Source organism: Geotrypetes seraphini, chromosome 5 (assembly GCF_902459505.1).
Source record: "Geotrypetes seraphini chromosome 5, aGeoSer1.1, whole genome shotgun sequence".
NCBI lineage: Eukaryota > Metazoa > Chordata > Amphibia > Gymnophiona > Dermophiidae > Geotrypetes > Geotrypetes seraphini.
In genome coordinates, this window is record NC_047088.1 from 197423177 (window position 1) to 197442377 (window position 19201).

General features: G+C 44.4%; 1 protein-coding gene across 4 annotated transcripts in view; it reads left to right on the plus strand.

The window, feature by feature from the left end:
- Positions 1-19201, plus strand: part of CHN1 (chimerin 1) — a 186766-nt gene that overhangs the window by 47785 nt on the left and 119780 nt on the right. For 2 of the 4 annotated variants that reach the window (XM_033947246.1, XM_033947249.1), the window contains 3 exons: positions 1186-1241; positions 7363-7394; positions 12493-12606. In XM_033947246.1, the coding sequence (XP_033803137.1) occupies positions 1186-1241; positions 7363-7394; positions 12493-12606 (202 nt within the window). Of the gene's footprint in view, positions 1-68; positions 1242-7362; positions 7395-12492; positions 12607-19201 lie in introns of all 4 variants that reach the window. The other 2 variants (XM_033947248.1, XM_033947247.1) reach the window with 2 other exon arrangements.

Consider the following 19201-nt stretch of genomic DNA (forward strand, 5'->3'; position numbering starts at 1 on the left):
TTGTTTGAAAGGGTCTAATGAAGATGGTTAAGTACATTTTGGCTGATGGCTTGTCTCTTCTTTTCCAGACACACACAAACATTCTCCTACTATGACTGGTAGAAAAATAAACAGTAGCCAGAGGAGGAAGAAAGGCCTTACAGCTCACCAATCATTGTTCCAGCAGGAGACTGGAGAGGAAGATTTCCTAGCCACAACTTTGCCATACAGCTATTTTGGTGGCAGAGCCAACAGCAGAGTTGTTAATTGTTTGATTGACTTTTTTGATTTGTAAATATTTAATGATGATTCCATCTAGTTGGTTTCTTGCATCTGTTTCATATGCAGAGTGAGTGATGCTGCAGATGAGACCACTGATGAGCAATAAGTGCAGGTGTGTGAGAAAGAGAGTGAGTTGTAAAGTGAAGGGAAGTGAAAGTATAATAGAAATGGTATGCCTGGTGTGAAAGGCACAACAGATGATGAAGTCAGGACCAGGTAGTTTTTTTAAATCATCATTATTCAGTTTCAAAGGAACATACAACACCGTAATCAGGAAATACAACAAGAAGACCACCAAGTCAGAAAGCATAATGCAAACTGAAACAGCTAGAGAAAACAGTCCAATAACAGTTTGTTCATATGTACTAAGACAACTTCCTCCTGTCCCTTTAACTCTGGCCCAGGTAATTTTTTAAAAAAGGAGGCTCTGCAAATCCTCTGTCATAGGAGCTATGTAACTATGGCAAGGGTCCTTCCAGAGAAATTCCAAACCAAGCTAGTATAAATATATCCTGATCTGAGGTGAATTAATTGCCAGACTTTTTCCTGTAGTTACTGTTTGACAACATCTAAATACAGTAAATCAGGATATTTGTCTTCTGGAGTCAAAAATCACTGCATGAATTGAGCCTCTCCCTGGTTCAATAGAGGTGGAAATAGACAATTAACCTAAAAATCTACCATACCCTCAGTCAAAAGTAAGATGAAAGGAGCAGAATGCATTCAAAACTTAATTTGTTTCACTGTGGAAACTACTGCTTGGAGAACTGATATCTTAACCTTGAAGATTTCTATAGCTGTTCTGCTATAAAGCTGCTATTTAGGTTGCAATGAAAAAGGACTTATCCATCCCAATAACATGCTCCTTTTAAAACTACTAAAAGCAAATAAAATCTGACATGCTTTTGCCTTTTTTTCTCTCAGTATATCAACTACAGCAGGAAGCACCACACCCAAGACGGATTACATGCACAAACGAAGTAAGTATGTTTAAAAATGTGTAGATCACACTCCTGAGAAATACTGTTTATACTCGAATATAAGTAGATCTGACTATAAGTCGAGACCTCCATTTTCCCCCACAAAAGGAGGAAAAATGGTTGACTCGAATATAAGATTGGGGCTTAATATTCAAGTGCCATGCCCTGCCAGGATCTGCACCCAGTGATCCCTCCCTCATGCCCTCCCCTGACCTACCAGGCTCTGAATTCAGCCCCCTTCCCTGCCATGCTCTGAACCCAGCCCCCCCCTCACTCCCTGCCAGGTTCTGCACCCTGTCCCACCTTCCTTCCCTGTACCCTCTTCACCCTCAAGTTGTCTAGTGATAGGCTGGGACAGGAAGGATCCTTCCCGTCTCCCATCCCGGCCGATACTAACAATTTTTATCCCCCTCCTCCCTCCGTCGCATACCTTTTCCCTGGTGGTCCAGCAATGTATCACACGCTGAACCCCTCCTGCTGATCTTGTGGCCAGCATCTGGGCCGGCACGCAGGAGCAAGTTTTTTGAGCTTCTGCTTGACCCTGCGCCGCTCCCTGAATAGCTGCGAGTCCCGTGAGAACTGGCGGCAGCCTTTCAGGAAGTGGTGCAGAGCCGGACAGGAGCATATAAAGCTCGCTCCTGTGTGCTGTCCTGGATGCACCGCTGGCTGCTGGCCACGAGATTGGCAGAAGGGGCTCAGTACGGGATACACTGCTGACCACCGGGGAAAAGATATATGACAGAGGGAGAAAGAGGGGGTAATTGTTAGTATATGCCGGGATGAAAGATGGGAGGGATTCCTCCTGTCCCAGCCTAAGGGCAGGCCTGCATCAAGTCCAGGAGGGGGTTGGGTGATGACCCGAATATAGGATGAGACTCCCATTTTTGTGGCCCCAAAGTCCTGTATTTGAGTATATACAGTAAGTCCCAAACAAGACAGTGTACAGAATAAAATCATCATTTTAACACATATTATATATAGTATAAAACACTAAAATTTACAGCTTACTAATGTATAAAAATTACTTGATAAACATAAGTACAGCCCATCTCAAGCCAACTGAAAGTGGTAACAAGCTAACCTCGGTATGATTACCTACTGAAGACTGATTCCACCCCCTCATATTCAAATGATGATGGCCTCCTTACTGACCCCCCAAGACTATTCCACAGAAATGGAGCAATCATAGATAAAGCTCTGGCTTGTATAATTGTATGGCAAATTAGAAAACTACTCAAGACCTGGTTAATTCAGCTAGCCTGATTATCCTGGGGAAGTCTGTGCTCTATAAATATATATTATTTCCTTTTTTTTCTCCTCTTCCCCTTCCTATCTTCTGTTGCTTGACCTTTATTTGTAATCCTTCTCTGTATTTCTTTTCATCAGTCTTATTTTAAACCATCTAGTGGCACCATATACATTTTGACAGTATATCAAATCACTCGTCGTACCTATGTCCAGATCGTTTATAAATATGTTGAAGAGCACAGGTCCAAGCACCGAACCCTGCGGCACTCCACTCATGACACTTTTCCAGTCCGAGTATTGTCCATTTACCCCCCAATCTCTTGTTTCTTATCCGCCAACCAGTTTTTAATCCACCTGAGTATTTCACCCTCGATTCCATGGCTCGCAATTTTTCAAAGTAGTCGTTCATGCGGGACCTTGTTAAACGCTTTCTGAAAATCCAGATATACAATGTCGACCAGGTCACCCTTGCCTATCTGCCTGTTAACTCCCTCGAAGAAGTGCATCAAGTTCGTCAAGCAATATCTTCCTTTGCTGAAGCCGTGCTGGCTGGTCCTCATCAGATTGTGTCCGTCAAGGTGGTCAATGATACAGCTTTTATCAGCGCCTCTACCATCTTTCCCAGTACCGAGGTCAGACTCACTGGTCTGTAGTTTCCCGGATCTCCCCTCGAACCTTTCTTGAAGATTGGCGTAACTTTTGCCACTTTCCAGTCTTCCAGAATCCTTCCTGATTTGATTGACAGATTGGTCATTAGTTGAAGCAGTTCAGCTATAACCCCTTTCAGTTCCTTGATTACCCTCAGATTACCTTCCGGTCCAGGGGATTTATCATTTTTAAGTCTATCAATCTGCCTGCATATCTCTAATAGACTGACCGTCAACCCAGTCAGTTTCCCATCTTTGTTTCCTGCATATAGCCTGTCGGCTTCCGGTTTGTTATGTATATTCTCTTCGGTAAATACAGACGCAAATAAAGTGTTCAGTTTGTCGGCGATGGCTTTGTCCTCTTTAGCACCGCTTCCTTCATGGGTAGTTTCCCCTTAATATATCGAAAGAACGGCTTGAAGTTTTTTGCCTCCTTGGCTATTTTTTCCTCATAGTCTCTTTTGGCCCCTCTTGCTGCCTTATGGCACCTGCTGTGATGTTGTTTGTGCTTTTTCCAGTTTTCGTCCGTTTTTAACCTTTTCCATTCCTTAACCGAAGACTTCTTGTCTCTGATCGCTTCTTTCACCACTACAGTGAGCCACGCTGGTTCCTTATTCTTTTTCCTCTTGGATCCCTTGATACGCGGTATATATAGATTTTGCGCCTCGGAGACTGTGTCCTTAAAATGGGACCATGCTTACTCTAGTGTTTTTACAGTGCTTATCCTCTTCTTAACCTTCTTCCCCAGCATGAGTCTCATCCCTTTGTAATTCCCTTTTCGGAAGTTCAGTGCCGTGGCCATCGTTCTGGATTGATGTTTTGCCCCTGTGTCCAGGTTGAAGCGGATCATATTGTGATCACTGCTTCCCAGCATCCCTTCTACTTCTACACCTTGCACCGGTCCTCGTAGTCAATTTAGAATTAAGTCCAGAATTGCATTTCCTCTCATATTTTCCTTGACAAGTTGTTCCAGGAAGCAATTGCCTACAGTATCCAGGAACTTGGTCTCCCTACCGCAACTGGAGGTGCCTAGGTTCTAGTCTATCCCCGGATAATTGAAATCGCCCATGATAATTGTGTTGCCTCCCTTGCAGTTGCGTTTAATCTCATCCATCATTTCTCCATCAGTTTCTTCGGACTGCCCTGCCAATCTTCGTTTCCGTTCCATTTGTTCCCGGTATTTTGGCACATAGAGACTCTACCTTATTTTTCCTTTCCGCTGTGTTCTCTTCGGTACTCGATTCCCTCTTTGATGTATAGGGCAAAACACCCACCTTTTTGTCCTACTCTGTCTTTGCGGTATAGCTTGTATCCCGGTAGCACAGTGTCCTAGACATTTTCCTGATGATGTCAAGGTTATCTTTTTGTGCCATAGCTTCCAATTCCCCCATTTTATTCCTTAGGCTCCTTGTGTTTGTGTACGTACACTTGAGTTTGCGGCTTGTTACTGTCTTGCATTTCCTTCCCTCTTGTGTCCCTTTTGATCCATTAGGATTTCTGCCTTACCTTTGATCCTGTGAGTCTTCCCCACAATTTTCCTGTACGGTATCTTCTGGGTATACCGTTTCCCAAATCATTGACTCTTGGTTGACTATCAGCTTTCCCCTTCTTCCTAGTTTAAAACTTATCAAGTTCTCGCTTGATGTTGCTTGCATGTAGCCTCGTTCCGTCTCTGCTGAGGTGGAGTCCATCCTTCCTGTATAGCTTGCTCTTCCCCCAGAACGTCGTCCAGTTGCACACAAAATGTGTTTGGTGGGGAGAAAATGGGCATATCTCCCACTGCCAGGGGAGTGTGGGGTTATTAGTGTCAGCGATGCGGCAGGAGAGAGTGGGCATCTCTCCTGCCGAACTTCAATTTGGGTAGTTTGTGGGAGGGGGTTAATTTGTGTTGGGGGTGGGGTCTGAGCTGTCAAGCCTTACTTTCCTCAATATAGAATCAGAAAGGGGTCTCAATAGTTATCATGCCCAATATCCATGAAAACTCAATATAGCACCGCAGGGCAAATTATGATTTATTAAAACTATCTAACTGTGTTAAACATCGCTCAACATGACAAAGAAGAATTAACTCATAAACCTTTCAAACACTATATCTAAATCGCTATTTAAATAGTTTCCTAAAACCTCACTAGATACCATAAACTCTGCAAAGTGGGTATATCATAATGCTTATCATAGGATCTCTTATAACTTATATGTTATTTCAGATCCCCTTCCTGGGACTGTAGCTTTAATCATGTATACCTGTACACCACCTGCCTTCATATACACCAAAAAGTACCAACTACAAGTGCTGAAATGTATCCCTCTTCTTCTTAATATTGAATGTAACATCAGCAAATAAATAAATGCAGTATCGGCAACACTTATCTTTAACGATCTTAACCACTTCCAGCGCTGGTGAGAATTAAAGGACTCCTGACACTCTCCCTCATATGAGCATTTCAGTCACAATGATCTTCCTTGGAGATCTCTGCCTGCATTACCAAGCTGACAGTAGGTTCAGCTCGTTCCTGCAAACATCTGTGATGCCTTACTTTCCTGAGACACAAAAAGGAGAATCCAACGTAATCTGCAGTGAAGCAAGCAGCAAGCAAAAAACAACGAACAAACTGCAGATGATGTACAAGATGCAGGCGTTGTTTATTAAATCAATAAAAGTGCAGTAAGATATACAACCTTATTACCAACCAAGGGACCCGACACGGTCCGTGTTTCGGACAACACGCCTTCCTCAGGGGTCCATGATGTTAAAGGTATGAAGCAAACCGCACAAAAGATATCAAACTCACTTATAAAAAAACACTTCCCGCTTGTCGACCTATCACAGCTGGCCCTGTAGAAGTATCTTTCTGCCACTTGTCGACAAGCAGGAAGTGTTTTTTTATAAGTGAGTTTGATATCTTTTGTGCGATTTGCTTCATACCTTTAACACCATGGACCCTTCTGTTCGTTGTTTTATGCCTTACTTTCCTGTCAGTGCATGAGCCAATTAGCGCTCAGGCACTGATCAGAAAGTAAGGCAACGACAGCTCAGACCTGTCGGTAAATTTTGGATGCAAATGTTGCACAACCAGGTTAGAGAATCGCTCGGAGTGATCATTTCAGTATTAATGACCTGGTTGTACTACATTTGCATGGCAGTATCGGAGACTGCTAGAAAACTCGGAAAATACCTCCCTAAACCATTTTGATAATTGGCCACTAAAATACATGATCGCTAAATCAGCTGGAACCTATTTAGCGAGCACATTAAAGGCAGATTTTTGTTTTGAGAATCTGGCCCTGAGTTCTCACCTAGACCCAATGAATATGCATGAGATAGATTTACTTGCACTGCTTCAGTTGCACGCAGATCTAACTCATGAATATTCATTTTGGATATCATGAAACCTGATGGGACTAGATGTGCCCTGACATTGGGGTTGGGAATGGCCACTTTACAGAATAGTGCTTAGTTATTAAATATGTCAAGCTCTGTCTCTGGCAGTATTCAAATCCATACTCAAAGCCCGCTTTTTTGAAGCTACTTGCAATTCCAAACTCCAACCCACCTTCTAAGCACCAATATCTGTCTTATCGTTCCCTCTGTAATTCTCCCACCTGAGCACTGTGTATTGATGCACCTTCTTATCCAGTTTGTCTGTCCTGAGTAGATTGTAAGCTCTTTTGAACAAGGGCTTTCTCTTCTATGTTTTGATGTACAGCGCTGTGTGTGTCTTGTAGCGCTATAGAAATGATTAGTGGTATTTAGTAGTAATAGAAGCTGTCTGAACACTTGGTGACATCACAATGCATCTGAGTCATACTCAGAATTCTTGATGAAATCATAATGCAGTTGTATATGGTTCCCCCACCTGAGCACAGTTTATTGATGCACCTTCTTTTCCAGTTTATCTGTCCTGGCTAGATTGTAAGCTCTTTTGAACAAGGGCTTTCTCTTCTATGTTTTGATGTACAGTGTTGTATATGTCTAGTAGTGCTTTAGGAATGATTAGTAGTTGCATTGCCTCCCATTACATGCCTAAGTGTATATGTACTTGTGAAAGTGATTACACACTAGTGGCACCTAAAAGCAAGTGTCCGGTTATAGAATTATCTTGTACATGTTCATATAGGTTATGGAATTGTCCTTAAAATGTTTATAGTATTTTTTAATGCACATGAGCTTTAAACTGGATAGCCGAATAAAAGCATAATATTAACACTTTTATTCTGTTTTATAGGTGGAGAACAGACCAAAATATTATGGAAGAGAGTAAGTATTTAAAAAAGCCAATTGTAAGCATTTTGACTAAAATTTAATCTGGTGTGATAAGGCCTTGGTGGTTTATTCAATAAAGATATTTTCTATAAACAGAAAGAAGATAATTTAATAGAAAAGGATGCTTATGTCCAAGTAGTGAAAGGTGCTTTTAGTCTATTTTATAAAGGTGTGGGCTAGAAGAGAGTACCTGTGCCTGTTCTAGAAAGGAACACCGACACCTATTGTACTTCCTTCATAGAACATAGGTTGAAAAGGTGATGACGAAAGCTAGAAGGATGCTAGAGTGCATAGGGAGAGATTTGGCCAGTAGGAAAAAGGAGGTATTGATGCCTCTGTATAAGACTCTAGTGATACCACATTTAGAATATTGTGTACAATTCTGGAGACCGCACCTTCAAAAAGAAAGATATAAAAAGGATAGAGTTGGTCCAGAGGAAGGCTTCTAAAATGGTGTGTGGGTCTTTATCATAAGGCGTATGGGGGCAGACTTAAAGATCTCAATCTGTATACTTTGGCGGAAAGGCAGGAGAGGGGAGATATTATAGAGACGTTTAAATACCTACATGATGTAAATGCGTATGAGTTGAGTCTCTTTTGAAAGGAAGCTCTGGAATGAGAGGGCATAGGATGAAGTTAAGATTATTCTAATAAAATACTTTTTTACAAAAAGGGTGGTAGATGTATGGAACAGTTTCCTTAAAGAGGTGGTAAAGACAGAGACACTGTCTGAATTCAAGAAAACCTGGGACAGGCACGTGGGATCTCTTAGAGAGAGGAAGAGATAGTGGTTACTGAGGATGGGCAGACTAGATGGGCCATTTGGTCTCTGCCATCATGTTTCTATAAGCTGATATAAGTGCTCATGCCTGAATGCCGGAGATACACATGTAAGTTATAGTATTGTATTAATTAAGCAGGAAAGGGGGGGCCCCTGTGAATGCCTACCTGTAAAATGTGCACTATATAAGAAATGTGCATAGTCACAAAATAGCACTTAGGCAGAATTTTGGCATTTACCGTATATACTCGAATATAAGTCGAGACCCCAATTCCCCCCGAAAAGAGGAAAAATGGTTGACTCGAATATAAGTCGGGCAGCTTAATATTCAAGTGCCCTGCCCTGTCAGGCTCTACACACAGTCTCCTTCGTTCCATCCCCTGCCAGGCTCTGCACTCAGCCCCCCCTTCCCGGTCAGGCACTGCACCCAGCCCCCTTCCCTCCCTCCCCTGTCAGGCACTACACCCAGCCCCCTTCCCTCCCATGTCAGGTTCTTCACCCAGCCCCCTTCCTCCTTCTCCTGCACCCAGCCCCCCTCCCTTCCCTGTCAGCTTCTGCACCCAGCCCCCCTTCCTCCCAGGCTCTGCATCCTGTCTCCCCCTCTGCCCTGTTCTTTGTACCTCCTCCATCTATCCCTGGTGGTCCAGTGGTGCAGAAGGCAGAAGCGAGCTTTCCATACTCCTGCCCCACTGTTAACCCAGTCGGTCAGTGGCTGCCGTGAGTTCTGGTTTCTTCAGCCACTGAGCGGCACCAAGCAAGAGCGCGCTTTGGCGCTGCTGCTTGGCGCTGAGCAGCTTTGTGACTGGTTCCCATGAATTCTCTTGAGAAAAGATGGTTCTTGGCCTAAGTTTTAGGCCTGAGGTCTCCAAAAGGTAAAGCAGGGATAATCCCTACAATCTGAAATGATCTGACCAATAGATATTTAGAATTCCCACCTACCATCAGATCATCATCGAGTCCATATGGAGGGGCATTTTCGATAGGACGTCTAAGCCCAGGTTTGGATGTTTTGGTAAACATGTCCCAAAATCCTGTAGAGAAAATAACCATTTTTGAAACAGCAAAATGTTTACAGTACTCCCCCGATATTCACAGGGGTTCCGTTCCAGGAACCCCCACGAATCTTGAAAAACCGTGAATACAGTTTTTAGCGGGGGAGACAGGAGAGGGCAGCTGGAGAGGCAGAAGAGAGCAGCCAGAGCGCCGGCGAGTGAAGAAAATCACTCGCGGTATGCTCTGACCTCCTTTTCCTCCACTAAAGTCAAACCTCACCAATCAGGAGCTGCTATGACATGTAGCTCCTGATTGGTGAGGCCCGACTTTAGTGCAGGAAGAGGCAGTCGGAGCATGCTGCGAGTGATTTCCTTCACTCGCCGGCGCACCGGCTGCTCTCTCCTGCCTCTCCGGCTGCCCTCTCCTGCCCGATCATTCGCAGTCGGAAAATACTGCGAATGACTGGGACCGCGAATGACTGGGGGAGCACTGTATCTTCTATTTTTAAAAATGATCATTTATAGATGGTTTTGTGCTCAATGCGTCTATCTTTTAGGACCATTTTCAAAAAAGAAATATCCAAATGAAAAATGTACATATAGTACAAACAACCAGCATTCTTAGCAAACTGACCATAGACAGCTCAGCAGAGCAGAGGGGCACTCTAAGGAGTACTGCAGGGAACGTCACATTAAAAAGTCCCAGGTGCACAGCTCACCACAACCTGCTTCTATTACATGGTGAGCCCTCCAAAACCCACCAAAAACTTATTGTTTGTACCCACTTATACACCACAATATCCCTTATGCCTACAGGTGTCATCTTTATGTAGGTACAGTAGGTTTTGGGTGGGTTTTGAACGGCTCACCATACAATATAATCAGGTTATGGTCAGATGTGTACCTGGAACTTTTTAATGTGATGTTCATTGCTGTACCCCCTAGATTGCCCCTCTGCTCTGCTGAGATATGTCTGTGTGGCCAGATGAAACTATCATACAGGCTGGAATATAGTAGTTTTTTTTTAACACATCTTTGGGTGGTCAGTGACTACTGGGGTTTTGAGGGGGGTCATGTCTTAACATTCCAGTGGTCATCTGGTCAGTTTGGGCATCTTTTTGGCCCTTATTCATTTTTAAAACAGGTCTAGATCCAAACGTCTAAATGGTGCCCTGGACATTTTGTTAAATTTTTGCTCATCAGTCAAAACACTGAAGTCCTAAGCCCACCCAAAATATGCCTTCAGCATGCCTGCTTGCAACTTAGTAACAGGGCCCCTGAGCATTATGTCTCAAAATTAATATTTAAGCTTATTTAACCTACAAAACAAAGCAGATGCTATTTCTTTTCAATAATACAAGATGTTGTAATATAGTAATCCAAATGTATTAGTTTAGATTATAAAGGCTTATTTGAAATAATAAAACACAAAAGTAGGGGTGGGCCAAAAGACTTCCAGCACACAGGTATGAAATATGGAGTATACTTATTTATTAACAAAGCACTAACAGATAAAAAGTCCCAACACAGGTCCTTCCTGCTCGGGATACTGTACTACAGTTGCTACAGATTCACAGCTTTTATTTGAAATCTGTGGTCATACTGGATGTCAGTTTTGTTTTATTGATTATTTCAGACAACTAAACACATTTGACATTTGTGATCCCTGAAGCAGGCAGCTATCTGCTAAAAAATGGGCCCATGTCCAGGGCAGGATTAACCAATAGGCCAAGTAGGCACGTGCCTAGGGTCCGAAATGGTCAGGGGGGCCCAATGAAGGAAGGCATCAACATTGTTTTTTCCAAACGGCGATGGACCCCTCCAGCATCAATCAGCAACGCGGGCCCCACCCCGATCGGCAACCCCCCCATCGACAGAATGTAAGACAAGCAAGCAAAGCGGGTAAGAAAGGCAACGGGAACTGTAATTGTGCAAACGGTGCTGCTTGCCCAAAGCTTCCCTCTGACGCAGCTTCCTGTTTCCGCCTGGTTGCATGGTGGGGTGGGGTGGGGCAGGGGGGCCCAGTGTACTTGTGTGCCTAGGAGCCCTTGACAAATTAATCCTGCCCTGCCCATGTCAGGTCTTTTATCTGTTGGTGCTTTGTCATTAAAAAAGTGTGCTCCTCATTTTACACTTGTATACTGGAAATCTTTTGGTCCACCCCTACTTTTGTGTTTCTGCAATTTGTTATGTAGGAGTATTTGTTTTCCTTTTATTTTGTTGTTTTTTTTGTAACTTACCGGAAATAGTGACATTTAATAAATATAATCCTTTCTTCTTTATGTTGCTAAGGCCCCCTTTTATCAAGCGTTGGAGCTTTTACCTCAGTGGCCGGTGATAAACATGGCTTGCTAAAAGAGGGCTTAAGGGCTAGATTCACTAGGGCACGGATCGGATCGGATCCGATCTGTGTCCGGGGGGCTGATTCACGAATCGCCCTCATGCAAAGGAGGGCGATCAGAATCACGCCCCCAACCGCCTGCATGGACCGCTTTCAAGCGATTCCAACACATGTGCAGACCATCTGTAGATGTCTGCACATGTTTAAAGTCCAGAGACCTTTTTTTTGTTTGTTTTTTTTTACTTTTAATTTTTTATAGCAATCCCGGGGTTTTAACCCGCAGGTTAAAACCACGGGCTTGCACTGCGGGGAATGGCAATAGAATTAGGGCAGAGAAAAGGCGATTTGGGGCAAAGCAAGGCGGCAGGAGAATCGGGGCAGAGATAAGGATATTCGGGGCAGAGCAGGACAGCAGGAGAATCACGGCAGAGAGTCGGGGCAGAGAGAAGGAGATTCAGGGCAGAGCGGGGCGGCAGGCGAATCGTGGCAGAGAGTCAGAGAAGAGAGCAGGAGATTCGGGGCAGAGAGAAGGAGATGCAGTCGGAAAGGATGTAAGCGACTGGTCCCCAGCAGTTGCTTGTTTCTTGATCGGCCAGCCCAGTTGGTGTTCCAGTTTTGGTTTACTGAATCGCTGCCTACCTACTTTGCATGCCGTTTTCCCTCATTTGCATGCATGGATCAGGTTGGATCGGAGGATGATCAGCCATGAGGTTATTGAATCAGGTCGGAGGAAAATCGGGTCGCTAAGAGGTCACAAACCGATCGGTACACGATCGGTTTACTTAGTGAATCTGGCCCAATGTCTCTTGAAACAATATAATTCTTTAAACCTGAGATTTGCTGATGGGTAATATGTGCACTTGGCCCAGGTCTGATTAGGGCAAGATTGTAAAGGTGTGTAGGATATCTTTAAGAAGAAATTAGAAAGATAAGGATAACTTGAACTTTCTAATAGGACTTTAATTTTTTTTAATTTAGATTTCATGGCATGATCTCAAGAGAAGAAACTGACCAATTATTAAGTGTTGCAGAGGGAAGTTACCTCATCCGTGAAAGCCAACGTCAGCCTGGAACCTATACTTTGGCTTTAAGGTTAGTTTTTTTAGGTTCAAACAATTTTTATTGATGCAAACAAGAAAGGATTGGACAATTTCCTGCTGGAAAAGGGGATAGAAGGGTATAGATAGAGGATTACTGCACAGGTCTTGGACCTGTTGGGCCGCCGCATGAGTGGATTGCTGGGCACGATGGACCTCAGGTCTGACCCAGCAGAAGCATTGCTTATGTTCTTATGTTCAAACGCAACATCAAGGCACCCCAAGGGTACACAGTACAAACAATGATGCATCATATATCAGAATATAACAAGCATGTACACAAGAAAGGTAACATCAACCAAACTCCCCCCCCCCCATCCTACTTAACATTGGGTGAGCGAAATGAAGGAGGCGGAAGGCACTCCAAGGCCCTGGACTCTTATGATCCCCAAAGACACCACCCCCTCTCCCCACCCAATCCTCTTACCCTATCCATGACTAAGTGCTAGAACCTTTCAATACCCCCCACATCTCCTCCCCAACCCCCCTTTCCCTTTCCCCCCTATAGTACTCTCCACCCCGCCTCACCAGTCTGCACCATTGCTCTCCCAGTCTTACTAACTGAGAGCCCAGATTAAGACACCCATCTTAAGACCGCACTGCAGCCCTTTGGATGCAAGACTTGCAGATATGGCTCCCAAATATTCAAGAACAACATCTTTCGCTTCCTAGCACTTCCAGCATCTCGCACCTCCCAGATGGCCAGCTGATGCAACTGGTTCCGCCAATGCCAAAACGCCGGAGGGTCAGGGACCGTCCAGCTCTGAAGAATAAATTTCCTAGCCAGTAAGCTCATCTTCCTACACAGAGCCCGATGCCCCCTAGGCAAATGACCAAAAGCCTATGGCACATCTAAGACAAAGTGGGCCGGGGTACTGCACAAGACTGTCCCAAGTAACCCTGACATATAAGAGATAATACGTCTCCAGAAGCGCTGGATAATGGGGCATGACCAAAAGGCATGTCTCAAAGTGTGTGTCCCCCCCGCCCCACATTTATGACACAATGGTGTGGGGAGACCTCCGCTGTAATACAACTGTGTATGAGTGTAATAGGCGCGTAGGGTCACCCTATAATATGTTTCCTTCAACCAGGCACACGGGGTCACCCCAGGCGTCACCCTCAAGGTACGAGCTACATCTCAGTGGCCCAAATTAATCTGCAATTCCACCTCCTATTTACCCCGAATGGTCTGGTAGTCCTTGGCTGGTTGTAACTCTTGCAAATTGGCATGAATACTAGACACCAAGAGGGTCACCCCTTCCTCCCTAGCAAACAACTCCCCAGCCTAGCCCCCAAATGCAAGCGCAATTGTGCTCTGTTAACATAGTAACATAGTAGATAACGGCAGATAAAGACCCGAATGGTCCATCCAGTCTGCCCAACCTGATTCAATTTCAATTTTTTTTTTATTTTTATTTTTTATTTTTATTTTTTCTTCTTAGCTATTTCTGGGCAAGAATCCAAAGCTTTACCCGGTACTGTGCTTGGATTCCAACTGCCGAAATCTCTGTTAAGACTTACTCCAGCCCATCTACACCCTCCCAGCTATTGAAGCCCTCCCCTGCCCATCCTCCACCAAACGGCCATACACAGACACAGACCGTGCAAGTCTGCCCAGTAACTGGCCTAGTTCAATATTTAATATTATTTTCTGATTCTAAATCTTCTGTGTTCATCCCACGCTTCTTTGAACTCAGTCACAGTTTTACTGTCTACCACCTCTCTCGGGAGTGCATTCCAGGCATCCACTACCCTCTCTGTAAAGTAGAATTTCCTAACATTGCCCCTGAATCTACCACCCCTCAACCTCAAATTATATCCTCTGGTTTTACCATTTTCCTTTCCCTGGAAAAGATTTTGTTCTACGTTAATACCCTTCAAGTATTTGAACGTCTGAATCATATCTCCCCTGTCTCTCCTTTCCTCTAGGATATACATATTCAGGGCTTCCAGTCTCTCCTCATACGTCTTCTGGCGCAAGCCTCCTATCATTTTCGTCGCCCTCCTCTGGACCGCCTCAAGTCTTCTTACGTCTTTCGCCAGATACGGTCTCCAAAACTGAACACAATACTCCAAGTGGGGCCTCACCAATGACCTGTAAGGGGCATCAACACCTTCTTTCTTCTACTGACTACGCCTCTCTTTATACAGCCCAGCATCCTTCTGGCAGCAGCCACTGCCTTGTCACACTGTTTTTTCGCCTTTAGCTCTTCGGACACTTTAACCCCAAGGTCCCTCTCCCCGTCCGTGCATATCAGCTTCTCTCCTCCCAGCATATATGGTTCCTTCCTATTATTAATCCCCAAATGCATTACTCTGCATTTCTTTGTTGAGGGTTTAAGTTTTAAAATGTGCCTATCAAATTTTTTTTTTAACCAGATTAACTAATTTCTTAGAATGTACGGTATTTATTTCATCTCTGTGGAGACTGTAATGACTTAACCATATTACTTTTCATACAGTTATTACAAAGGGGCCTTTTACTGAAGGGTGGCACGTTTTTGTATTCGCTACGTTTTAACAGCTAAAATTCCCACGGGATTGTTACGTTCATACCCAGTATGTCCACTTCAGTTACTTCACTGAAATTTATTTTCTGCATGTTGAGATTGCTTGTGATTAGTGCAGAAGCAGGTTATGCATTCTGTTGAGGTACAGGGCTCTGTGCTGGTCCCCATCCTGTCCAAACTGTACATACAAGCTCTCCCAGATACAAAATAAAATCAGAAATTCATATGCTGATGACATCTGTTCATTTTTATTGAACTGAAATGTGCCCTTAATGATGACATGGTAAAATTAGCTGAGTACCTTAAACCAAGTGTCAACTTGCAGCATGTTCTACTTTCAAAATGCCAGTGCAAAAAAGGAATTGGTTTACCTGGGTATCACCTTGGACTATACATTGATATATTATGAATTCCTTTTAAAGATCGCAGGTAAATTGGAAAATAGTGATAATCTGTTGTCCAAACTGGTTGGTTCCTCTTGGGTGCCAAGCAAGCCACTTTACATATGTCAGTCCTGGCTCTTTGTTACTTTGTTGTTGAGTATTGTCCATCAGTCCGAGCATCATCTTCACACACCAGACTCATTGATTTTGTAGGGATGTGATAGGTGAAGGCCGTAGCCCGCCTATACCATAGCCAAACACCAAGCTGAGCAAAAACCTTGGAGTGGCCAAATCAGGATTGCATGCCCAATAATAAGTTCTTCATCCAAACCCCTTTATGCAAAGGTGTTTTTATTAGGCTTTCACCTGAGCCAATACAAAAGTTGAGGGAAAACTTAGCAAATCTTTTCCTCAGCTTGACTGTTTTAATCATAGTTCCAAAATACTGGCAATTTCTCAATTTTGGCCAGTCACATGATTCAAAACTACCTTAAATTCTTCAGGCTTCTTGCCCATTTTATCATCAATCTCTCAGAAAAGCTCTGGCTTTTGCACCTTAGGACAGAAGGCTTGTAAGTAAGTCCTTTTTACAGTTGATGTGATTTGGCCTTCTGAACTACCTAAGGTGCCTCTCTGCTTTGCTTCACCGCTAAATAAGCATTAAGGCAAGTGCTAGAGGCAGTGCCTTACTTGCTGTGCTTATTAAGCACTTCTGATCGCTACCTAAGACTGGTGATCTTAAAAGATCTATCTTCCCAAAGCTGATATACCCACCTAGTGGCATAGCGAGGGTGAGAGGTGCCCAGGGTGGTGGTGCCCCTCCACCGCTCCTTCCCTGATCCCTCCTGCCATTCGTGCAACCCAATTCCCTCCCTCTGTACCTCTAGCTGTTCACCTCTGCGAGCAACAAGAACTTCAACGTGCTCCCCGCAACCCCGTCAGCTTTCCCTCTGATGTCATTTCCTATGCATGGCACCCAAAAGTGACGTCAGCGGGAGAGATGACATGGTCACGAGGAGCACGTTGAAGATGTTGCTCTTTACCCACCCAATGAACCTCTTGGCAAGGTTTACAAGTGATACAGTCTGCCTTTACAATGTTTCCCCTGGTCATTTGCGGTTCGCAGTCCCGGTCATTCGCGGTATTCTCCGACTGGGACTTCCTATGCTAAAGTCGGGCTTCACCAATCAGGAGCTGCCCTCTCCTGCCTCCCCAGGCAAAAAACCATACTCACGTTTTTTCGATATTTGTGGGAGTTCCTAGAACGGAACACCTGTGAATATCGGGGGAGTACTGCCTGGTTTCATTCCACAGGTACTTTTCTATCCCAGGAACACTGGGCTGCAAAGCTGCGGCTTGATGTTCTTGGGAGGGAAGGGGCTCCAAGTGGAAGGGGGGAATTAGATGTCTGCTAAGGCTTCTTTGAGGTGCCTTCCAAGAACATCAAGCTGCAGCTTTGCAGATCAGTGTTCCTGGGATGGAAAAGTACCAACAATTTTCTGTTTGTCCTTCTGCACACAAACCAGAAGGTATCTGTCTGATCTGCTTTGTATATTACTTTATTATTTTCTGTATTTTTCATAGTTTTTGCAGCTATTGGTGCACCAGAGCTCCTCAGTTTGGGGGGAGAACTCTGCCTGTGTGGAGAAGCCGACTTGGGTCTGCAACCGGCCTGCAAAGATCTTTGTGCAGCTCAGGGTCCATACCCCTAATACCTTAGCTCAACAATTGAATCACAAGGGTTTGAGTGCAGGTTGTTAGGCATCTGCTGCCACGGTGGCCATTTTGGATTTTCTGATTTTTTTTTTTCCCCAAAGTTCTCCAGATCCTTCAAATCACCTCATTTTGCCTCAAAATTGGCAGAGATGGAGTCTTTAGGTTCATTTACTCCTAAATCAGTGTTGCACTGCATGGTCACTTGAAGAGTGCCCTTGCACCACAAGCTGGTCTCTAGAACTGAGTAACCATTGGGGAGCCAGGAGAAAATCCCTTCCAGAGCCCCAGAACAGTGGTGTACCTAAGTTCAAGAGTGTGGAAGCCACGAAGCTCAAAAGACATGGCAGTGTTTCCTAGAGGGGACTCACTGCTGCCTAGTAATGCCTTTTCTCTTGAATTCATTAATTTGATGTGAAGAGCTTATTTTGATAGCCGGGATACTCATATGAAGTCTGGCAGCAAGTGAGGGTTCGTGCAAGGGGGTTTGGGATCCCAGAGCTTATAAGTAGCATTGCCAGAAGTTGACCAGGATCCTATGGACCTTCTGACAGGGATTTGAAAGATGAGGGGTTAGTCTGAATGCCTTTGCTCTCGCAGAGTGAGTCTTCCCTGCTGGGAGAATTAGGGTTGCATACAAGAGCAAGTAAGCAGGATGCAACAGGGGCTCTTGACAAGAGGAATATCCCACTGTAAGTTGCCTGTTCAAGCCTTTGCCACTATTAGAGATCATTACTGACTTCCTGCTGGAGTTACAGTTGTCTCTCAGCAGGCTCCTATCACTCTGTGGTCTTTCATCAGTGGAGTGAGAGTGCATCCTGATATGAATGTATTAGTCACAGAGCAGATGTTCACTGAGCCTAAGGTGGATTCCTTGATGGCTCAGGTAACCAAGCACGTGTCCCTGTCAAGTGAGGGAGATATAATATTAAAGGATGTGCTGGATTGCAGAGTGGATGTGGTCCTAAAATGGTAGTTTGAAGCTTTGGCTTTAGGAATCAAAGCAGCTGAAACAGCCTCCTGTGTGACACGCGCTTGTCGTTCCAAGATTTGTGAGCTTATCCTGGCAGAGGGTGAGCCTTTGCTCCAGCTTATGCTAGCAGGGTGGGATTAGGTGGCTGATGCTGTCTTCAACATTATCAGAGTCATGAGCAAAGACTTGGCTTACTCCATTTCATCTCACAGAATGCTCTGGATCAGGCAATGGACAGGAGCTTCTGTCTCCAAGGCTACCCTCAGCAGCCTCCCTTTCAAAGGACAGATGTTGTTCAGAAAGGGTCTGGATGATCTGATGGCCACTGTGGCAGATCACTGGTCCAAATCTCTGCTTTACAGCAGACCATGAGTCTCTAGAGGTTCTGGATGGTCTAATGTTTGTAATTCCAGGCGCTTTCAACAGAACTCAGGAGGAGATTCAGCTCAGAGATCCTATCAGGGATCACTGCAGAGATTCACAGGAACAAGGCAAAGCCAAGACTCTGGTTCTAATCCTGCTTCAACCTCCAAGTAAGCACTATGATGCCAAGACCAAAGCCTTCCTCCTGAGAATAGACGGAAGGCTTAGTCATATTCGGAGGCCTGGATGCAGATCTCGTCAGACCGCTGGGTGCTGGAGATCATTCGGGGAGGTACAAGCTTGAGTTTATCCATCTCTTAACTGGTTTGTGGACTTCCTGGTGGAGCGCCCAGAAAAGGTATGTAGTGTCTTAGCAACAGTTCAAAGACTTGTAGAAATTTAGGCCATAGAACCGGTGCCATCAGAAGAATTAGATTTGGGCAGATTCTCTATATACTTCATAGTGCCCAAGTCAGGCTGAGAAGATTGGAGACCTAACCTAGATCTCACACACATCAAGGCCCTGAAGATGCCATGTTTTCATATGGAGACAGTGTGGTCAGTAAGCGAAGTGGTTGCTCTGGGGAAATTTCTAGCTTCCCTAAACTTGAAAGAAGCCTATCTACACATACTCATATTTCAGGA